The 16,858-nt window shown below is 39.5% G+C and overlaps 1 protein-coding gene across 1 annotated transcript in view; it reads right to left on the reverse strand.

Moving 5' to 3' along the window:
• Positions 1 to 200: 200 nt before the first annotated feature.
• The window catches only part of Megf9 (multiple EGF like domains 9), a 112,766-nt gene continuing 96,108 nt past the window's right edge, over positions 201 to 16,858 (reverse strand). Inside the window, exons 5-6 of the mRNA XM_075944814.1 lie at positions 6,516 to 6,785; positions 201 to 4,886 (exon numbers count right to left, since the gene is read on the reverse strand). Of these exons, the coding sequence (XP_075800929.1) occupies positions 4,435 to 4,886; positions 6,516 to 6,785 (722 nt within the window). The 3' untranslated portion in view covers positions 201 to 4,434. The remainder of the gene's footprint in view (positions 4,887 to 6,515; positions 6,786 to 16,858) is intronic.

A 16,858-nucleotide genomic window follows, 5' to 3' on the forward strand; every position in this document is an offset into this window, starting at 1 on the left:
CTTTATGAGAAGGAATTGTTCCATGTGCTATCTTCTCCCCAAGGGGTAGACTCTCCTTTAATGAACTGATATAAAATGTTGGTCTATACATGAAGGATTCAATAACTTCCATGAAGTGAGCTGACAAATGACCTGCAGGACTTACCTGAAGACTTCTAAAATTTCTCACTGCATAAAAAATTGAAACCAATCCACAATGGTACAAATTATATACATTTATTAATAATTTTAAATAACACTCTTGTATAAATTCTTTCATATATTCAAATCATACACAAATTTAGAAATGCATCTGAAACCTAGTACAGTACACATATGAGACATGTCTTTAAATTTTGGGTTAGGATTTTAGTGACCTAAATACAAGTTTAATGTTTTAGAAACATTCCCTAATTAATTGGGTTGAAATTTAAGAGTACAGAGTACTTGTGCCTAGCATTACAATTGATTAGAAGCCACTTAGCTTTGGGCTATCTCGAATCTGAAGCTCTGGGCTCATTCCAGGGCTGCTGCAATTTCTGCATATGCATAAGTAACAAGAAAGATCCCCAAGGCCTTTGAAAAATTATCATTCAAACCACTGACATTTTAATGATACATAACCATTAGCCATTAGATAGTATTTATTTGACTTCTTCAGACTGATAACTGTTTTTCTTGCTTCTTCCCATGGCACAGTCACTGGCTCGGAGTGAAAGAAAATGATGATTTAACCCTCCATCACCTTCTCCAACCCTGAGCATAGACACCAAACCCATTTCAGTTCCTAAACCACCTGCTGTCAGAAGTAGCAACAGATTAGGGTGTGTGTGTGTGTGTGTGTGTGTGTGTGTGTGTGTGTGTGATCACAAAGACTTCTGCTACCCTAACTGATTACACTGTTTTTTTTTTTAACTTATTCTGAATATTTTGCCAGAGAACTTTCATTGAGGGATACAGAAACTCAACTCCCACCCAATACTACTTCAAAATGTAAGAAGCCAGGGACAGTCATTTAGAATCAATCTTATGTTTACAAGCAACAACACAAAGAAAAAGGTATAGGGCCAGGGTGAATAATCAATAATCAAGCTCCAGCTGTCTCTCGCCTTCCAAATTACATCTGGATGATAAAATAACCCAGACAATCTGGCAGGTCAATGAGTGCTGCTTTGATGGTTAACGGTTCATGGACTACTGGAACTACAGAATAGTGATATCATTTGGGACTTGGATAATCTTGTTAAGAAAAACAAATAAAACCCTTTTTTCCTAGTCCATGTCTGCCTTTTTGCCCTCTCTAAAAATTCAAGTATCCTGGGGAAAAATAATGCACTCAGAATGTTCAAATAAATAAGAGATTTTACTATCCTTTTTCCTTTTCTATAATTGAAAAGACTGTAAATAAGACAGCCCTGGGAAGTGGTGTGGAGGGCATTAGTGATAGGGAGGTCAAAGAAACACTTGAGTCTGATGAGAACACCCAGCTAACAGAAATGCATAGGGCTTACTACAAAAGCCAATAAAGATGCAAGCAAGCATCAGTTCATTTATAGCAGTGATGACTATTTCTCAGCAAGGTTCACATAGGTATTATATTTTAAAAAGAAAACACAATCAATACTTAGACAAAAGTTGTTCAAACATTAGATTTTCCAGAGGACACTTGGTGCTGGACAGTGAAGCATCCAGAGAATGAAAACCCTGCATTGTGTTTTACGATGGTTTACGACTCTAATTTGAAGAGATTACCTCATGGTTGATCTTTAGAGCAAAAATATTTCTACAAGCAGAGTGCTGTGTATTTAAAATACATTTTAAGGCTATACCTTTTCATCATTGTGAAAAATTAATATGACCTAGGAGCCTTACTTGATAAACATTCTTTATGGTTTAATTTCTGTGTTATCTTTTAAGAGTTGTTTCAAGGAATCTCTACTGAGCTGGAATCTTGACTATTTGACTGGTTTTTAGGCTCCTACAAACACTTCTTATTTATTTATTGGGTAAACATCTGTTTAACAAATGTTTGCTTTTTATCTCCTTACCTTTATTTTTGGTATCAGTGAGGTAATCACTCTGCATAATGCTCTGTAATTTGTGTGATGCAGTCAGTACACACCTGTGCTGCAATTGCTAGAGGAAGCCCCTCCCCCCATTCCAGGAATTCATTCATTTTAATGAACTCTAACTGGCAGTTTTACCTTATCATCATTAATTCTGACTTTAGATAGAAATCCTCATGTGTTCTTTCCACAAAGTCAGTTGTAGCTATGTGGCCCTGAATTGTGCTTGCAAAGCACATATATCACGCACAGAGAGAAACACAAACACGCACACGTGCACACACACGAGGGGGAAGCACACTTGAGAGCACATAAGAACTCTAGTAGAATCATCCACATATGTGAATCTTCATCCCAGCCTTCTAGGGCCTAGGATTAGTAGATTCATTCATATATATATATATATATATATATATATATATATATATATCATATCATATAGCCAAATGACTATGGCACAGAGGTGAGAATTGATTCCAAGCATAAAATAGTGTGCATATAGCCCTGAATGATTTAGCATCTCTTCATTTATAAAATGGGTACAAGACTACTTCCTTAAGAGGACACGGTTAGGATAAAAGAACACGCATGGGAAAGTGTGTTTTGTAAATGACAAAGGACAGTAAAAATATTGATCTATTCTGTAATTGTGGGGATTAAACCCATTAAACTCATATGCTAAGCTCATCAGCCCGTTGAAAATGGTTTCTGTACAAGGAGATGCATGTTTACTCTAATAAAGAAGTCACATAATCAGAGCGCCCTCAGGTTACCTCCGGATCCTCTAGTCCAGTCATTTCCAAACCCTGAGACAAACGTGGGGTCTCCTACAGAGGATGAACAAACTCTTTTTCTCTGTGAGGAAGGTAAGTCTGAGTTTCCTAGGTCTAGTCATTGTTTTGTATTTCCCTAACCACATGGACTGGGTCACCTTTTTTGACCTGCTTAGTCCACAACCTGTCAGTGCATAACAGATGAAAAAATCAGTACTCAGCCTCAGGGGAAATGGCACCTACAAACAAGGACTAAATGCACACTCAACCACAGTAACCCTCGGCCAGAAAGAAGACGGATGAATTCTACACTGAAGAAGTCAAACACCCCTCATGATTCGTGGGGAACAGGTTATGCTCAAATGTCAGAGGCCTTTATTTTGGAGGTTATGGGAGGTACATAAGTATTTCATGGGCATAAAAACAAGGGGCCCCAAGTAACGTGATGGCTTTTCTTTTTTAATTTAAAATTTCTGTCCTTTGGAAGACTGTCCTTTACATTCAGGAAAGAAGTCTTTCTCTGAGGATGTTTACACTGAGCAATGTAAAACACACAGAGTGGCTAATTAAGTGGGTATCTAGAGAATGCATCCTGTGTCCCAGTTTAATAATACAGACTTCAAATCTATTGCTTGAATCTATGGGAAGTCAAAGAGTATATGACTCTAGGTTGAGAGAGGAAAGATTAGAAACATTTGACCTCTTGTAAATTTCAACAGTGTCCAAATAGGGACGAAAATGAATGGTGTTCAACAGAGTCCCAGCTCTAGCAATATTGCCACCTATTTTACAGTATTTAACCAATTTCCATATCTTCTTTTTACAACACCAGTAACTGCTATACAAATAAAGTCTAGATGATAAAATAGGACATGATTATTTTACAAATAGACACACGTACAATGTTGAGCAGGTATGCTACATTACTATGTACACCTTGCTTCTTTAGAGGCAGGCACCTCCCCTGAGGAGGATCATCAACTTTCTGCTCTCTGGATGCTGCACCCGCCCTCACCACAGAGGCTTATCCTGTGCTTTCATCCCATCCTTGAAGGAGACTCATGGGAGGAAATCCAAGCCCTTCTACAGATCCTCTTGGAACATTTCTGCCCTCAGTCTACACAGAGCCAAGCTTGTTTAGTGTGGTTCAGCCTAGACATCAGCTTTTCATCAGTTATAGCTTTTAGTACAGTGAAATATACGCAATCCCTGCCTCTCCTTAAAATATATGTTTCCAAAATGAAGATGATGTAGTCTACCAGTCTTCCCCTCCACATCAGCATTTTGTCATGGCTGGTGAGATGAACGCTTTCCCAGCAGTCCTCTGAGAGGCTGGGTAGACTTGAGCTTCTGTGTGGGATTCAGCCTTTCCATACACACATGTGGTTTGTTACAAAAATATACTTTACTTCAAGTCCTCAATGATGACGAGTGCTTCAGATCTTCATGGGGATGAATTAAGAGCAACAGATAGGCTAAGCGCACTACAGTTTGTACCTGAACAGTTCATTTGCACGATGCCATTCTCAGCAAACTCTACCCAGGCTATGTGGGGTTGGAGGGCAGATTCAATTTAGTGAGTATTGTGTCCTGACACTCCAGGACAGCCCAGCTCCTCAAGCTTTGTAGTTATGAATGGGTGTCGTCAGGGTCAGCTGCCCATTGGGAGCCACTTCACTGCCATCGTCCTCCAACAATCCTGACACATCTGCATTGGGAATGCTGTCATGGTAGCTGCTGAAACTGATATTGTCTTCTTTCAGCTCGATGGTCCAAAAGGGAGCATTGAGTTTCCGGTTTTGGTATTCCCGGTACATATACACAGCTCCTACGAATCCCATTAGCAGCACTACCACAATGATGATGACTGTCAAAATGATGATGTTAAACTGGGTCCATGATACATCAGCAAGAGCTGAGGTGCTGTTTTCAGAAGAACTTACTGAAAAGATAGTCTGCAGGGTTGTGGGGGCAAATGTACTATTTATAACAGGGGTGGGCACTGATGTGGTCAAAGAGGCATTGAAAACCAAAATGGTAGAAACTTCTGGAGTTGGAACAATAACTTCTGAAAATAAAAACAGAGAATGAAATGTAAAAGACAAAATTATCTAGTTTTGAGAAACAATAAAAGAAATACACATGAGAGTGGAAGTTGATGTGGGATGTTGACATGGTACTCCACCCAAGTTAAGGCAAGCTAAAAATAATTTTTAAATAAATATAATGATAAGCTATGGGATCTAGAAAGCCTATTTATTATATCTTCAATGTGTATGATACCCATGCTGAAACTTTAAGAAAATTTGAACATAGGCGTTTTCCCTCCCTCCTCATTCACTGATAATCTCAGACATTTCTGTAAAGGCAGTAATGTGCCACCAACAAGTTCTAAATCACATGGTTAATGGTGACAATTATGTGACCAAAAATATATCCAACACACCTGATGTCATTTCATGAAGGTAAAATTTTCTTCAGAGGAAGTCTAAGAATCTATTAAAAATCTATTGACATCAGAGTTGATGTCAGCCAATATAGAAAAGAGCTTTCCTTTAATTCCATGTATAGAGTTCTTGCTTTGTGTATATTTGAACTATTTTATAACCAAGGAACTACATTTTAGACTTCTACTCCAAAGCATGGCTCAAAGGGAGGATGAAAGCTTTGGAATTGTTAGGACTCTATTACAATAAGAAAGTCAATCTCTCAGAATTTTAGAGTTTTCAATGTTAAACATGGGTAATAATGCATGCTTCACAGAGCTTTTGTGAAGACTTCAATGAACATTATAGATACTCAATAAAATTACTATAAAATAACTAGTATTATTCATCACCACAGTACACTACATCAATTAACCTAACACAGACAAAGCTTGTATTTCTTCATGGCTAACAAATACCATCAATCTGTCTTCTTGGTACTCGTTGGACTGGATAAGGTATACCTCCCACATGGTGGATGCAGAGTGACAACATTTCTACCTACTGATGTGGTACAATCTAATCACAAATATCAATAACATGGCAGAAAGATGTCACAGGTCACAGACCAACTGTACCTCAGCTTAGTAATCAGTGTGCATTAGAATATCACAAGGAGTAGTTTGTATAAGAGCAGGGGCTAACATCTCTGTCTTCTAATAATAGTTAAATATCCCTAACTCCTCCTGAATTTCTAACTAACTTTTGTTAATCCTCACAAAATTTCTCTACAGAAAACATTCTATGTTATGAATGGCATTTTTTTAAAAAAAACAAAGGGAATATTAATGAAATTTCACATACCACAGACAGAGATATGTCAGCTCAAAAGGTGAGAGGACAGAATAAACTCCAGTTTTCCAGAGGAACTTCTAAGCAGACTATAGGTCCCTACCTGAAAAGGCCTTTCATTATCACTGAGGAAAACAAATGATGGGACCTTTCAATTATAACAGATAGGAGGAAACATGAGCACACTTTGTCTCACTGTCGCACCTACTTTGTCTTAGTCTTTATATTTCTAGAGTTAATGCTAGTTTCAGGAGACAATCAGGAAGAGAAAGAAGCCTCTTTAGGCAAAGACCTATCAACATTTATTTCTAGAAACTCCTCTGGTGGAACTGGAAGGTTTACAAAGCTAATTGCAGTTGTCTAGAAACATTCACCATTGGCATTAGATACAAAATGTGTAATCTTAGATAGAGCCTTACCTTGCTTGATGCAGTTGTTCTGGAGGTCTCGAACATACCCTTCTAGGCAGGCTTCACACAGGAACCCAGTGGTGTTATGGATGCAGTTGATGCATTCACCACTCTCAGGTTTGCAAATCTTTGGAGTTGTAGTTGGGTCCACATGGCCATGACACTTGCACGGTATGCAGATGCTGTCATAATTGTAATAGCCATTTTCACATTTGTTGCAGTTCTGTCCTGTGTAACCATCTTTACACTGGACACATGTAGGCTCCAATTCACCAGATTCTAAAATAGAAAGAACATAAAAATAATTCAGTAAATTCTCAAGCTACATTAAAATATTAAATTATTTGCCCTCCAAAAATGTTTACAAATCCTCCCTGGTAAATTCTCTCACTCACTGTTAAGAGATAAGCAGACCCTTATTTATGGCTAGAAACCAATTATGAGTGAGTACATCCCATGTTCATCTTTTTGGGTCTGGGTTACCTCACTCAGGATAGTGTTTTCTATTTCCATTCATTTGCATGCAAAATTCGAGAAGTCATTGTTTTTTACCGCAGCATAGTACTCTAATGTGTAGATATTCCACATTTTCTTCATCCATTCTTCCATTGAAGGGCATCTAGGTTGTTTCCAGGTTCTGGCTATTACAAATAATACTGCTATGAACATTGTTGAACAAACGCTTTTGTCATATGATAGGGCATCTCTTGGGTATGTTCCCAAGAGTGGTATTGCTGGGTCCAGGGGTAGGTTGATTTCAAATTTCCTGAGAAACCGAAACACTGATTTCCACAGTGGTTGCACAAGATTGCATTCCCACCAGCAATGGATGAGGGTACCCCTTCCTCCACAGACTCTCCAGCAAAGGCTATCATTGGTGTTTTTGACTTTAGCCATTCTGACAGGTGTAAGATGATACCTCAAAGTTGTTTTGATTTGCATTTCCCTGATTGCTAAGGAGGTTGAGCATGACCTTAAGTGTCTTTTGGCCATCTGAACTTCTTCTTTTGAGAATTCTCTGTTCAGTTCAGTGCCCCATTTTTAATTGGGTTAATTAGCATTTTAAAGTCTAGTTTCTTGAGTTCACTATATATTTTGGAGATCAGACCTTTGTCTGTTGCGGGGTTGGTGAAGATCTTCTCCCAGTCAGTATGTTGCCTTTTTGTCTTAGTGACAGTGTCCTTTGCTTTACAGAAGCTTCTCAGTTTCAGAAGGTCCCATTTATTCAATGTTGCCCTTAATGTCTGTGCTGCTGGGGTTATACATAAGAAGCGATCTCCTGTGCCCATCTGTTGTAGGGTACTTTCCACTTTCTCTTCTATCAGGTTCAGTGTGTTCAGACTGATATTGAGGTCTTTAATCCATTTGGACTTGAGTTTTGTGCTTGGTGATAGATATGGGTCTATTTTCATTCTTCTACAGGTTGACATCCAGTTGTGCCAGCACCATTTGTTGAAGATGCTTTCTTTCTTCCATTGTATACTTTTGGCTCCTTTATCGAAAATGAGGTGTTCATAGGTTTGTGGGTTAAAATCCAGGTCTTCTATACGATTCCATTGGTCGACTTCTCTGTTTTTATGCCAGTACCACACTGTTTTCATTACTGTAGCTCTGTAATAGAGTTTGAAGTCAGGGATGGTAATGCCTCCAGAAGATCCTTTATTGTATAGGATTGTTTGGCTATCCTGGGTTTTTTGTTTTTCCATATAAAGTTGATTATTGTCGCGGAGTCTACAATTGCTGAACCTAAAGAAGCTTAAGAAAGTGAACCCAAGGAAAAACATAGTTATCCTCTTGGCTATGAACCTTCATCTGGTGATGGATGGAGATAGAGACAGAGACCCACACTGGAGCACTGGACCTAGCTCCCAAGGTCCCAATGAGGAGCAGAAGGAGGGAGAAGATGAGCAAGGACCACGAGGGGTGCACCCATCCACTGAGACAGTGGGGCTGATCTATTGGGAGCCCACCAAGGCCAGCTGGACTATGACTGAAAAAGCATGGGATAAAACCGGACTCTCTGAACATGGCGAGCAATGAGGGCTGATAGGAAGCCAAGGACAATGGCACGGGGTTTTGAACCTACTTCATGTTCTGGCTTTGTGGGAGCCTAGCCAGTTTGGATGCTCACCTTCCTAGACATGGACGGAGGGGGGAGGACCTTGGACTTTCCACAGGGCAGGGAACCCTGACTGCTCTTTGGACTGGAGAGGGAGGGGGAGAGGAGTTGGGGGAGGGGAAGATGGGTGGGAGGAGGGGGAGGGAAATGGGAGGCTGGGAGGAGGCTGAAACTTTTTTTCCTTTTCTCAATAAAAAAAAAGAGATAAGCAGAAACAATACTCGAGATAGTTTATTAACTCTTTAGCATACTGAAGGAATGATATGCCTGTCCAGAAAGCCAATGCTTGGTTTCTTTCACCTTTCACTCTATCCATTTACCCATGGGTGAGTTCATTCACTTGTACAGTTAACAAAGGAAGATGGAGTGTATCTCAACTCCATTTTCCCTATCTTATATTACAAAATGGATATGATGTACAAACTGCCTGTGTACCTGGGTCTACAAACTTTTCAAATTTAACACAGATGACTGTCCTCAACACCATAGAGATGGTTCCAACATCCATCCACTTGCCTAGGTCCCAAACTTAAGAACCAACTCTCAGTCCTCCATCTCCTTCCCAATTTTGAGCAGTTAGCAGTTCATGTCAGTGATCGTTTAAAAGACTCTTATATTGGCGGGAGTTTAGTCTAGTGTTATGCTCCTGGTTAAGGCTCTAATCATTTCTTACCTCCAACGCTCTCAATATTTCCTACAGCTCTTTACTGTAGTACACTTCTACAGACTCTATCACCTCCAGAGTGAATCTGACTACATATACTAACAATCTAGAGAAGTCGCTTCAATTCTAATGGGCTGTCAGACTAGTGAAAACTAAATAGAATTTTCTACTGAAAATAATCTAATCCCTGCCCACTTTCCCTAGCTCTTTTCATTTCTCTCCACACTTCACCATCTACTTTGCTTCAAGCTTATCAGATGGCTTAGGAGTACTCCCAGAGCCTGCCTGTTTTCTTCTCTGAAATGTTGTATTATGGTTTTGTCAACACACAGCATAATCTTGCCTCCTTACCCATAATCACTTTGCAAATTTAAACTGTAAAAATTAACTCATGTCTTACTTTTCAGAAGCACAAAAATTTGTACCTGATTCTTTGTTTGGGTTAGAGATACTCTTCAGCCTTTGGTCTGGCCTAAAGCCAAGAAGGGGGAGACATGCCTAAAATCCTGGTTTTCTCATCCTGAGAGCAATAGTAGTGTCTGGCACCACCCCATGTCCCAAGCAGTTAGGCTTCCTCAAGTGTATGTGCGGACGTGCCCCATTTCTGACCATGAAAATAATCCTGGCTGGACTTTATATGACCTTATAAGGTTCCTTCCCCTGGCTCCTGTTGCCCCAGAGTATGCAAATGAGAACTCCTAGATGTTATTGTCACAACCAATGGCATACTACTGTATAGACCCAACTGGCCATTCCTCCTAGGGTATAACTGCCCCTTGCCCCTTCCAATAATAGCACTGTCTACTAACAGGATCCTAGATGTTCTTTATAGTAGAATTCATAGCTGTTTCAGGAGCTACTTTGGCCCTGCCCGTGCTCACCCTGTTTCTCCTCTGTAGTTCAGGCTAGTACTCAATAAACTGACCATGGCAGGGTAAAGCGGGGCTTGAGTCAGATACTCAGCCATAATACATATCATCAAAGGGGTAATAATTGGATTAGTGGTCTATCTCATCCATCACACTAAAAGCTACTTGTGTTCCATCTTTATCTTCAATCCTTTCCTAGTATCTTACACACAGTATCTGTTCAATAAATGTTTGCTACTTGCATAATTTCATCTTACATAGTAAACTTATTACACAAAGAATAATTTACAAGGGTAATGAAAATGGCAGCAAGGTACCTCATCTCAGACTCTGTATGAAAAGTGAGTTTCATTTGAGAAACAATCCATAATTTGTCATCCACACTATCAAAATCAAGAGTTTTCAGTATAATCCACATACAAATATAAATTTGTATGAGTGAGGAACAAATTTAACTTAGCATTTATAGCTCCAGTTGGCCACGTGGCATCAAGTTAAGCCAATAAACTCAGAATCTTGGTTTCCCATATTATAATTAAGGGATTTTAAGTCAGAAATTCTTAAATTACTTTGTACAAAACAGTGACAATTGAGTGAATTCATAACTCTTGCAACAGATGATAGATAGGAAAAAATACTTAACAAAAAGTTTCTACCTATTTTGGAGAAGTTTATAACTTACAATGTTACCATGTTTTACATTTTTATTGTTAACAGCTATAGCACACTAACTCTTTTCAAAAATTACAGTTAGAAGCGATTGAAGGGCTGAAATCAAGGCTTGTAAGAGTGTTTCCTCTCTCTAATGTTCGAACCCTGTGGACCTCATGACATGATATTCACGATCTGCCTCTTCTTTTACTCCTCCTTGCTTGCACTTTACTTCTGCCTCACTTATAGTATCTGATCCATGATTTTAACATTCCTCTTGTGACTCTGTCTTATTTGATGTTTGTTTTAAAAAGAGTGTCTCACTATATAGACCAATCTGGTCCTAAACTTTTGATTCTTTTGCCTCCTTGTCCCTACTGCTGACTTGAAACAACCTTCCTTCCATTGACTCTCACCACACGACCACCTCTTTCTGAGACTATTACTGATATTCCCCCACTAGCCTAGAATGCTTCCCTTTGTGCTGGCTAGTTTTACATCAGCTTGCCACAAGACAGTCATTTGAGAAAATGGCATTTCAATTGAGAAACTGTCCCCAATAGATTGGACAATGGGCAAACCTGGGACATTAAATTGACTGGTGATTGATGTGGGACGACCCAGTTCACTGTGGTTGGTGCCATTCCTGAATGTAGGTCTTAGGTGCTATGAAAAAGCAAGTTGAGCAAGACAGGAGGAGCAAGCCAGTAAGCAGCTCTCTACTATGGCTTCTGTCTCAGTTCTTCCCTCCTGGTTCCTGCCCTGCTTGAGTTCTTCTCCTGACTTTGCTCAAAGATGGACTGTTACCTGAAATTTTAAGATGAAACAAACTCTTCGTCTCCAAGTTGCTTTTGGTAGTGGTGTATTATCACAGTAATAGAAACCTCAACTAAAAGCCCTATTAGTGCATCGACTGTATATAGATTGAATCACTACATGGAACTTATTTGTGCATTACACACAATGATCGCTTATTGTGGAATGTTAGTTGAAGATGCCTTACAGTTATTTATGCTGTGGAATATTTGTGTAATGATGCGAAGATGTGTTGCATTATTTTATGTTGTACTTGTTTAACTCTGTGAAGCTGTGTTACTTTGCTTGTCTAAAACATCTGATTGGTTTAATAAAGAGCTGAATGGCTAATAGCTATGCAGGAGAGAGAAACAGGTGGGACTACAAAGCAGAGAGAATAAATAGAAGGAAGAAAAGAAAAGGCCAAGAAGTGAGGAGAAAAGAGAACAAAAGGAGGACTCCAGGGACCAGCCACTTAGTCACACAGCAGACACAGAACTAGAAGTAAAGAAAAGTATACAAAATAGAAATAAATAAAAGCCTAGAGGTAAAAGGAAGATGGGATAATTTAAGTTAAGAAAAATTGGTTAGAACCATGTTAAGGTAAGTCTGGGCACTCATAAGAAAGAATAAGCCTCTCTGTAATTATTGTAGAGCTGGGTAACAGGTCTCAAAGAGTAAGAGTAAGAAAACAAACTACAATCTCTGAAAGTATCAAACTGAATTGACTTAGAACTTTCTACCCCTACAGGCACATGCACACCTTAGTTAGATTTCTTCCAACCCAATTTATTCTGGCTGTGATCTACTGCCTTTACATGGATAAATTTCTAAGTGTCCTCCCAGTCAGTCCTTACTTTGCAAGGCCCAGTTCATTCATAACTTTTCTCAAAAAGACTTTTCTGTACTTCCCAGTAGGAAAAATAAGTCCCTCCAAAGCTGACTAAACTCCAAGTTTACATACCTGACTACTCTCTACCTGACTTATAGCTATATCCCTTTCTACTTATTCAGCATGTACTAATGGCATTAACAATAACTGGGTATTTAATTATTAAAAATATAGATATTATCTCTACCCTTGTGGAACACATGGTATTTAGAAGAGACATTATAAGAACAAAGACCTCAACATAAATCTGACCACACTGAACCTTAGAGAAGAGAAAGAGGGAAGTATCCTTCAATGCATGGGTACAGAAGACCATTTCCTAAATATAACACCAGTAGCACAAACACTGAGAGCAACAATAAATAAATGGGACCTCCTGAAACTGAGAAGCTTCTTAAAGCAAAGAACACAGTCAGTAAGACAAAAGGCAACCTAATGAATGGGAAAGAGCTTCCTCAACCCGCCGTCAGACAGAGTACTGATATACAAAGACCTCAAGAAATTAGACATCAAAATTCCAAATAATGTAATTAAAAATGGGTTACAGATCTAAACAGAGAATTCTCAACAGAAGAATCTCAAATGGACAAAAGACACTTAAAGAAATGTTTTACATTCTTAGCCATCAGGGAAATACAAATCAAAACTTACAAATCAAAACTACTCTGAGATACCATCTTACATCAGTCAGAATGGCTATATCAAAAACACTGATGAAAGTTTGTTGCGGGAGGTCCTCCCACTCCTCCAGCCAATAGCCGCTGAGATACCAGCCCATTGGGGCGTGTTCTCTCTCCCTTTAAAAAAGCAGCCACTTCCCTCTCCTCTCTCTCTCCACTTCCTGCTCCGCCGGCAACTAGACTCCTTTCCTGGTTGCGTAGAGGGCTGTTGCCTGGGACAGTGATCTGTAAGTTTTTTCCCCTTTAAATAAATACCACCCTATTAATCATAATTCCAAATTGGTGTGGCATTGTTTGTGACTTACGCCTTCATTTTGGCGCCCAACGTGGGGCGCCATTTGTAGTAATATGAGCAGCGGCAGGGCTGTGTCCCCAGCACCCCAGCCGCCTGCTGGGCTAGCTTTTGCCCCGAAATAATTACAGACACTGTATTCATTTAAACACTGCCTTGGCCCATTTTATTGGTTAGGACATAGGTAGGTGGAGTAAACAGAACAGAATGCCGGGAGGAAGCGGAAGTGAGCTCAGACTCGACAGCTCTCCTCTCGGGAGCCGACGCCTCACGAGAGACGCCATGCCCCGCTCCCGGGCAGATGCTAGCAATGAAGCTCCGACCCAGGATGGACATAGGCTAGAATCTTCCCGGTAAGCGCACCTAGGGGCGCTACACAGATGATTAGAAATGGGCTAAATTAATATGTGAGAATTAGCCTAGAAGAGGCTAGATAGGAATGGGCCAAAGCAGTGTTTAAATGAATACAGTGTCTGTAATTATTTCGGGGCAAAAGCTAGCCGAGCAGGCGGCTGGGGTGCGGGGGACGCAGCCCCGCCGCCGCTCATATTACTATAAAAGTTTATGTTGGAGATGATGTGGGAGTAAGGGGAATGCTCCTCCATTGCTGGTGAGAATGCAAATTTGTACAACCACTCTAAATTAGTATGACAGCATCTCAGAAAATTGGGAATCAGCCTACCGCAGGATCCAGCAACACCACTCTTGGGTATATACCCAAAGGTTGCTCAATCATACTACAAGGACCTTTGTTCAACTATATTCATAGCAGCATATTTGTAAATAGCCAGAACATGGAAACACCCTAGATGCCCCTCAAATGAAAAATGGATAAAGAAAATGTTGTACATCTACATAATGGAGTATACTAAATGGTAAAAACAATGACATCTTGAAATTTGCAGGCAAATGGATTGAACTAGAAAAAAAAACATCCTGAATTAACCCAGACCCAGAAAGATGAGCATGGTATGTACTCACTCATAAGTGGATACTAGCTGTGAAGCAAAGGAAAAAGAGCCTATAGTCCACAACTCTAAGAAGGTAAGTAACAAGGTGAACCCTAAGAGGGACATATATAGATTCCCCTTGGAAGAGAAACTAGACAAGATCTTCTGACAAAATTGGGAGCATGGGGGTGGGAGGAGGAGGGGAAAAGGGGAAGAGGTGAGGAGAACTTAAGGGAACGGGATAGTTGAGATGGGGGAACGAAAGAGATGGAGAGCAAGGAAAGAGATATTTTGATTGAGGGAGTCATTACAGAGCTAGCAAGAAACCTGGCATAAGAGAAATTTCCTGGAATCCAAAAGGATGACCCAAGCTAAGATCCTAAGCAATAGCAGAGAGGGTGCCCAAACTGGCCTTGCCCTGTAGCCAGACTGATGGCTATCTTAAATGTCCCATAGAACCTTCATCCAGCAACTGATGGAAATGGGGCAGAGACCAGCAGTGGAGCACTGGGCTGAGCTCCCATGTCCAGTTAAGAGTGGGACAGGTAAGAATATGAGCAAAGAGGTCAAGACTTTGATGAGGTCACCCACTGAAACAGTTTACCAGAGCTAATGGGAGCTCACCAACTCCAGTTGGATAGGGAAGAAATCAGTATAGGACCGAACTAGATCCTCTGAATGTGGGTGACAGTTGTATGGCAGAGGCAGACTGTGGGGCCACTGGTAGTGGTACCAGGATTTGCCCCTGCTGTTTTGTACCGGATTTTTGGAACCCAATCTCTTTGGATGGATACCTCGTTCAGCCTGAATATAGTGGGGAGGGTCTTGGTCCTTTCTTGGAGAAATGGGCCTTTGCCTTTCTAGGGAGTGGGTGGGGCGTGGGTTGGGAGGAGGTTGACGGAATAGGAGGAGGGGAAAGAGTGGTAACTGGGATGGATATGTAAAATAAAAAATGATAGTTTGTTTTTTTTTAAAAGAAAAATAAAAAATGAACAAAGAATTTCAAGTATATTACTTTCACAGGGATGTTTTTTCCACAGAGAAATTCTATATTTTTTTAAAAAATTGATTGATTTATTTCTATTTTATATACATTGGTGTTCTAGCTGCATTTGTGTCTGTGTGCAGCTGTTGGATTCCCTAGAACTAGAGATACAGACAGTTGTGAGCTGACTTGTGGGTGCTGAGAATTGAATTTGGGTCCTCTGCAAGAGCAGACAGTGTTCTTAACCACCGAACCATCTCTCCAGCCCCAAAATTCTACATTTTAAATTCATCATATGAAAGAGAATTCAATCAGTTACTCAATTAAATAATTAAAAACCAACATCCTAAGTAAAGCAATTTGATAAAATGTTCTTTAAAATAAGCCAAACTTATGTAGCCAAAGGTCTTACTTGCAAATCCTATAAAAGTCTTAAATCTTAAATTGTCACTAACAGTATGTTACTATGTATGCTCTGGAATTCTGATACTGCTGATGCAAATTTCAATATTAACACACAATTTCCATACTCCTGACTCAAGATGATAGTCATAACATTGAAATGTTTAGTATGCATACATATATAGTGATAAATATCAAATTATGCTATATAAAAGCATCATCACTTTTAGGAAAAATTAGGAGTTAATAAATCCAGTCCCAGGGACAATGGCTCAGCCTTCTTCGTGTCCTGTAAGTTCATACCCATACATTTATTTGCTTTGTGTATTTTTCTCTCTATGACACTGAATAGTCTTTTAGAAAAAAGAGCATATTTTAGACTTTTGTATTTCTTATGTATCACAATGGCAAGCATGCATTAGGCACTCAATTACTATTTGTGAACTAAATGAAAAAATTTTTCATAGCTTCCTATGAAAAGAGGAATATAGCAGTGCTTATGACTAGGTATAGCAACTGACTTCAGATTCTGTCAAATGTTCCCTACCCCTGATAATGACATGTTCATACTGGATAGGATAGGCATGAGTAAGTAATGTGGCCCTGGGAACATCTCGATGGCTTTAGAAACTAAATGATAAGAATACACTGTGGCTCCCATACTGCCCTCTTTTGATCATTCCCTTGTAGGGGATCCAGCAGTCATTTTGCAATAATATTAAGTAGCTTAATGAAGAAGTTCACATGGTAACTATCAGAATATTTTTGCCTCTAGCAAGCCATATGAGTAAGTCATACTGAAAGCAGATTCTACAGTTCCAATTAAGCCGTCAGACTACTGACTGCAGCCCTGACTAATATCTTGACTGCAGTCTCATAAGAAATCCCAAGCCAACATAAACAATGAAAGAAAATTAAACTGAATGCCCGTGAAATCAAAGAAACAAATCCTTTGTGCTTAAAGGACATCAAGCAAGTAAAAAATTGATTAATGGGATAAGTGAAAATATTTGCAAGTGGTTATGTTTTAAACCTTTTTTATTCAAATACTTT

Source organism: Microtus pennsylvanicus, chromosome 13 (genome assembly GCF_037038515.1).
Source record: "Microtus pennsylvanicus isolate mMicPen1 chromosome 13, mMicPen1.hap1, whole genome shotgun sequence".
NCBI classification, from domain to species: Eukaryota; Metazoa; Chordata; class Mammalia; order Rodentia; family Cricetidae; genus Microtus; species Microtus pennsylvanicus.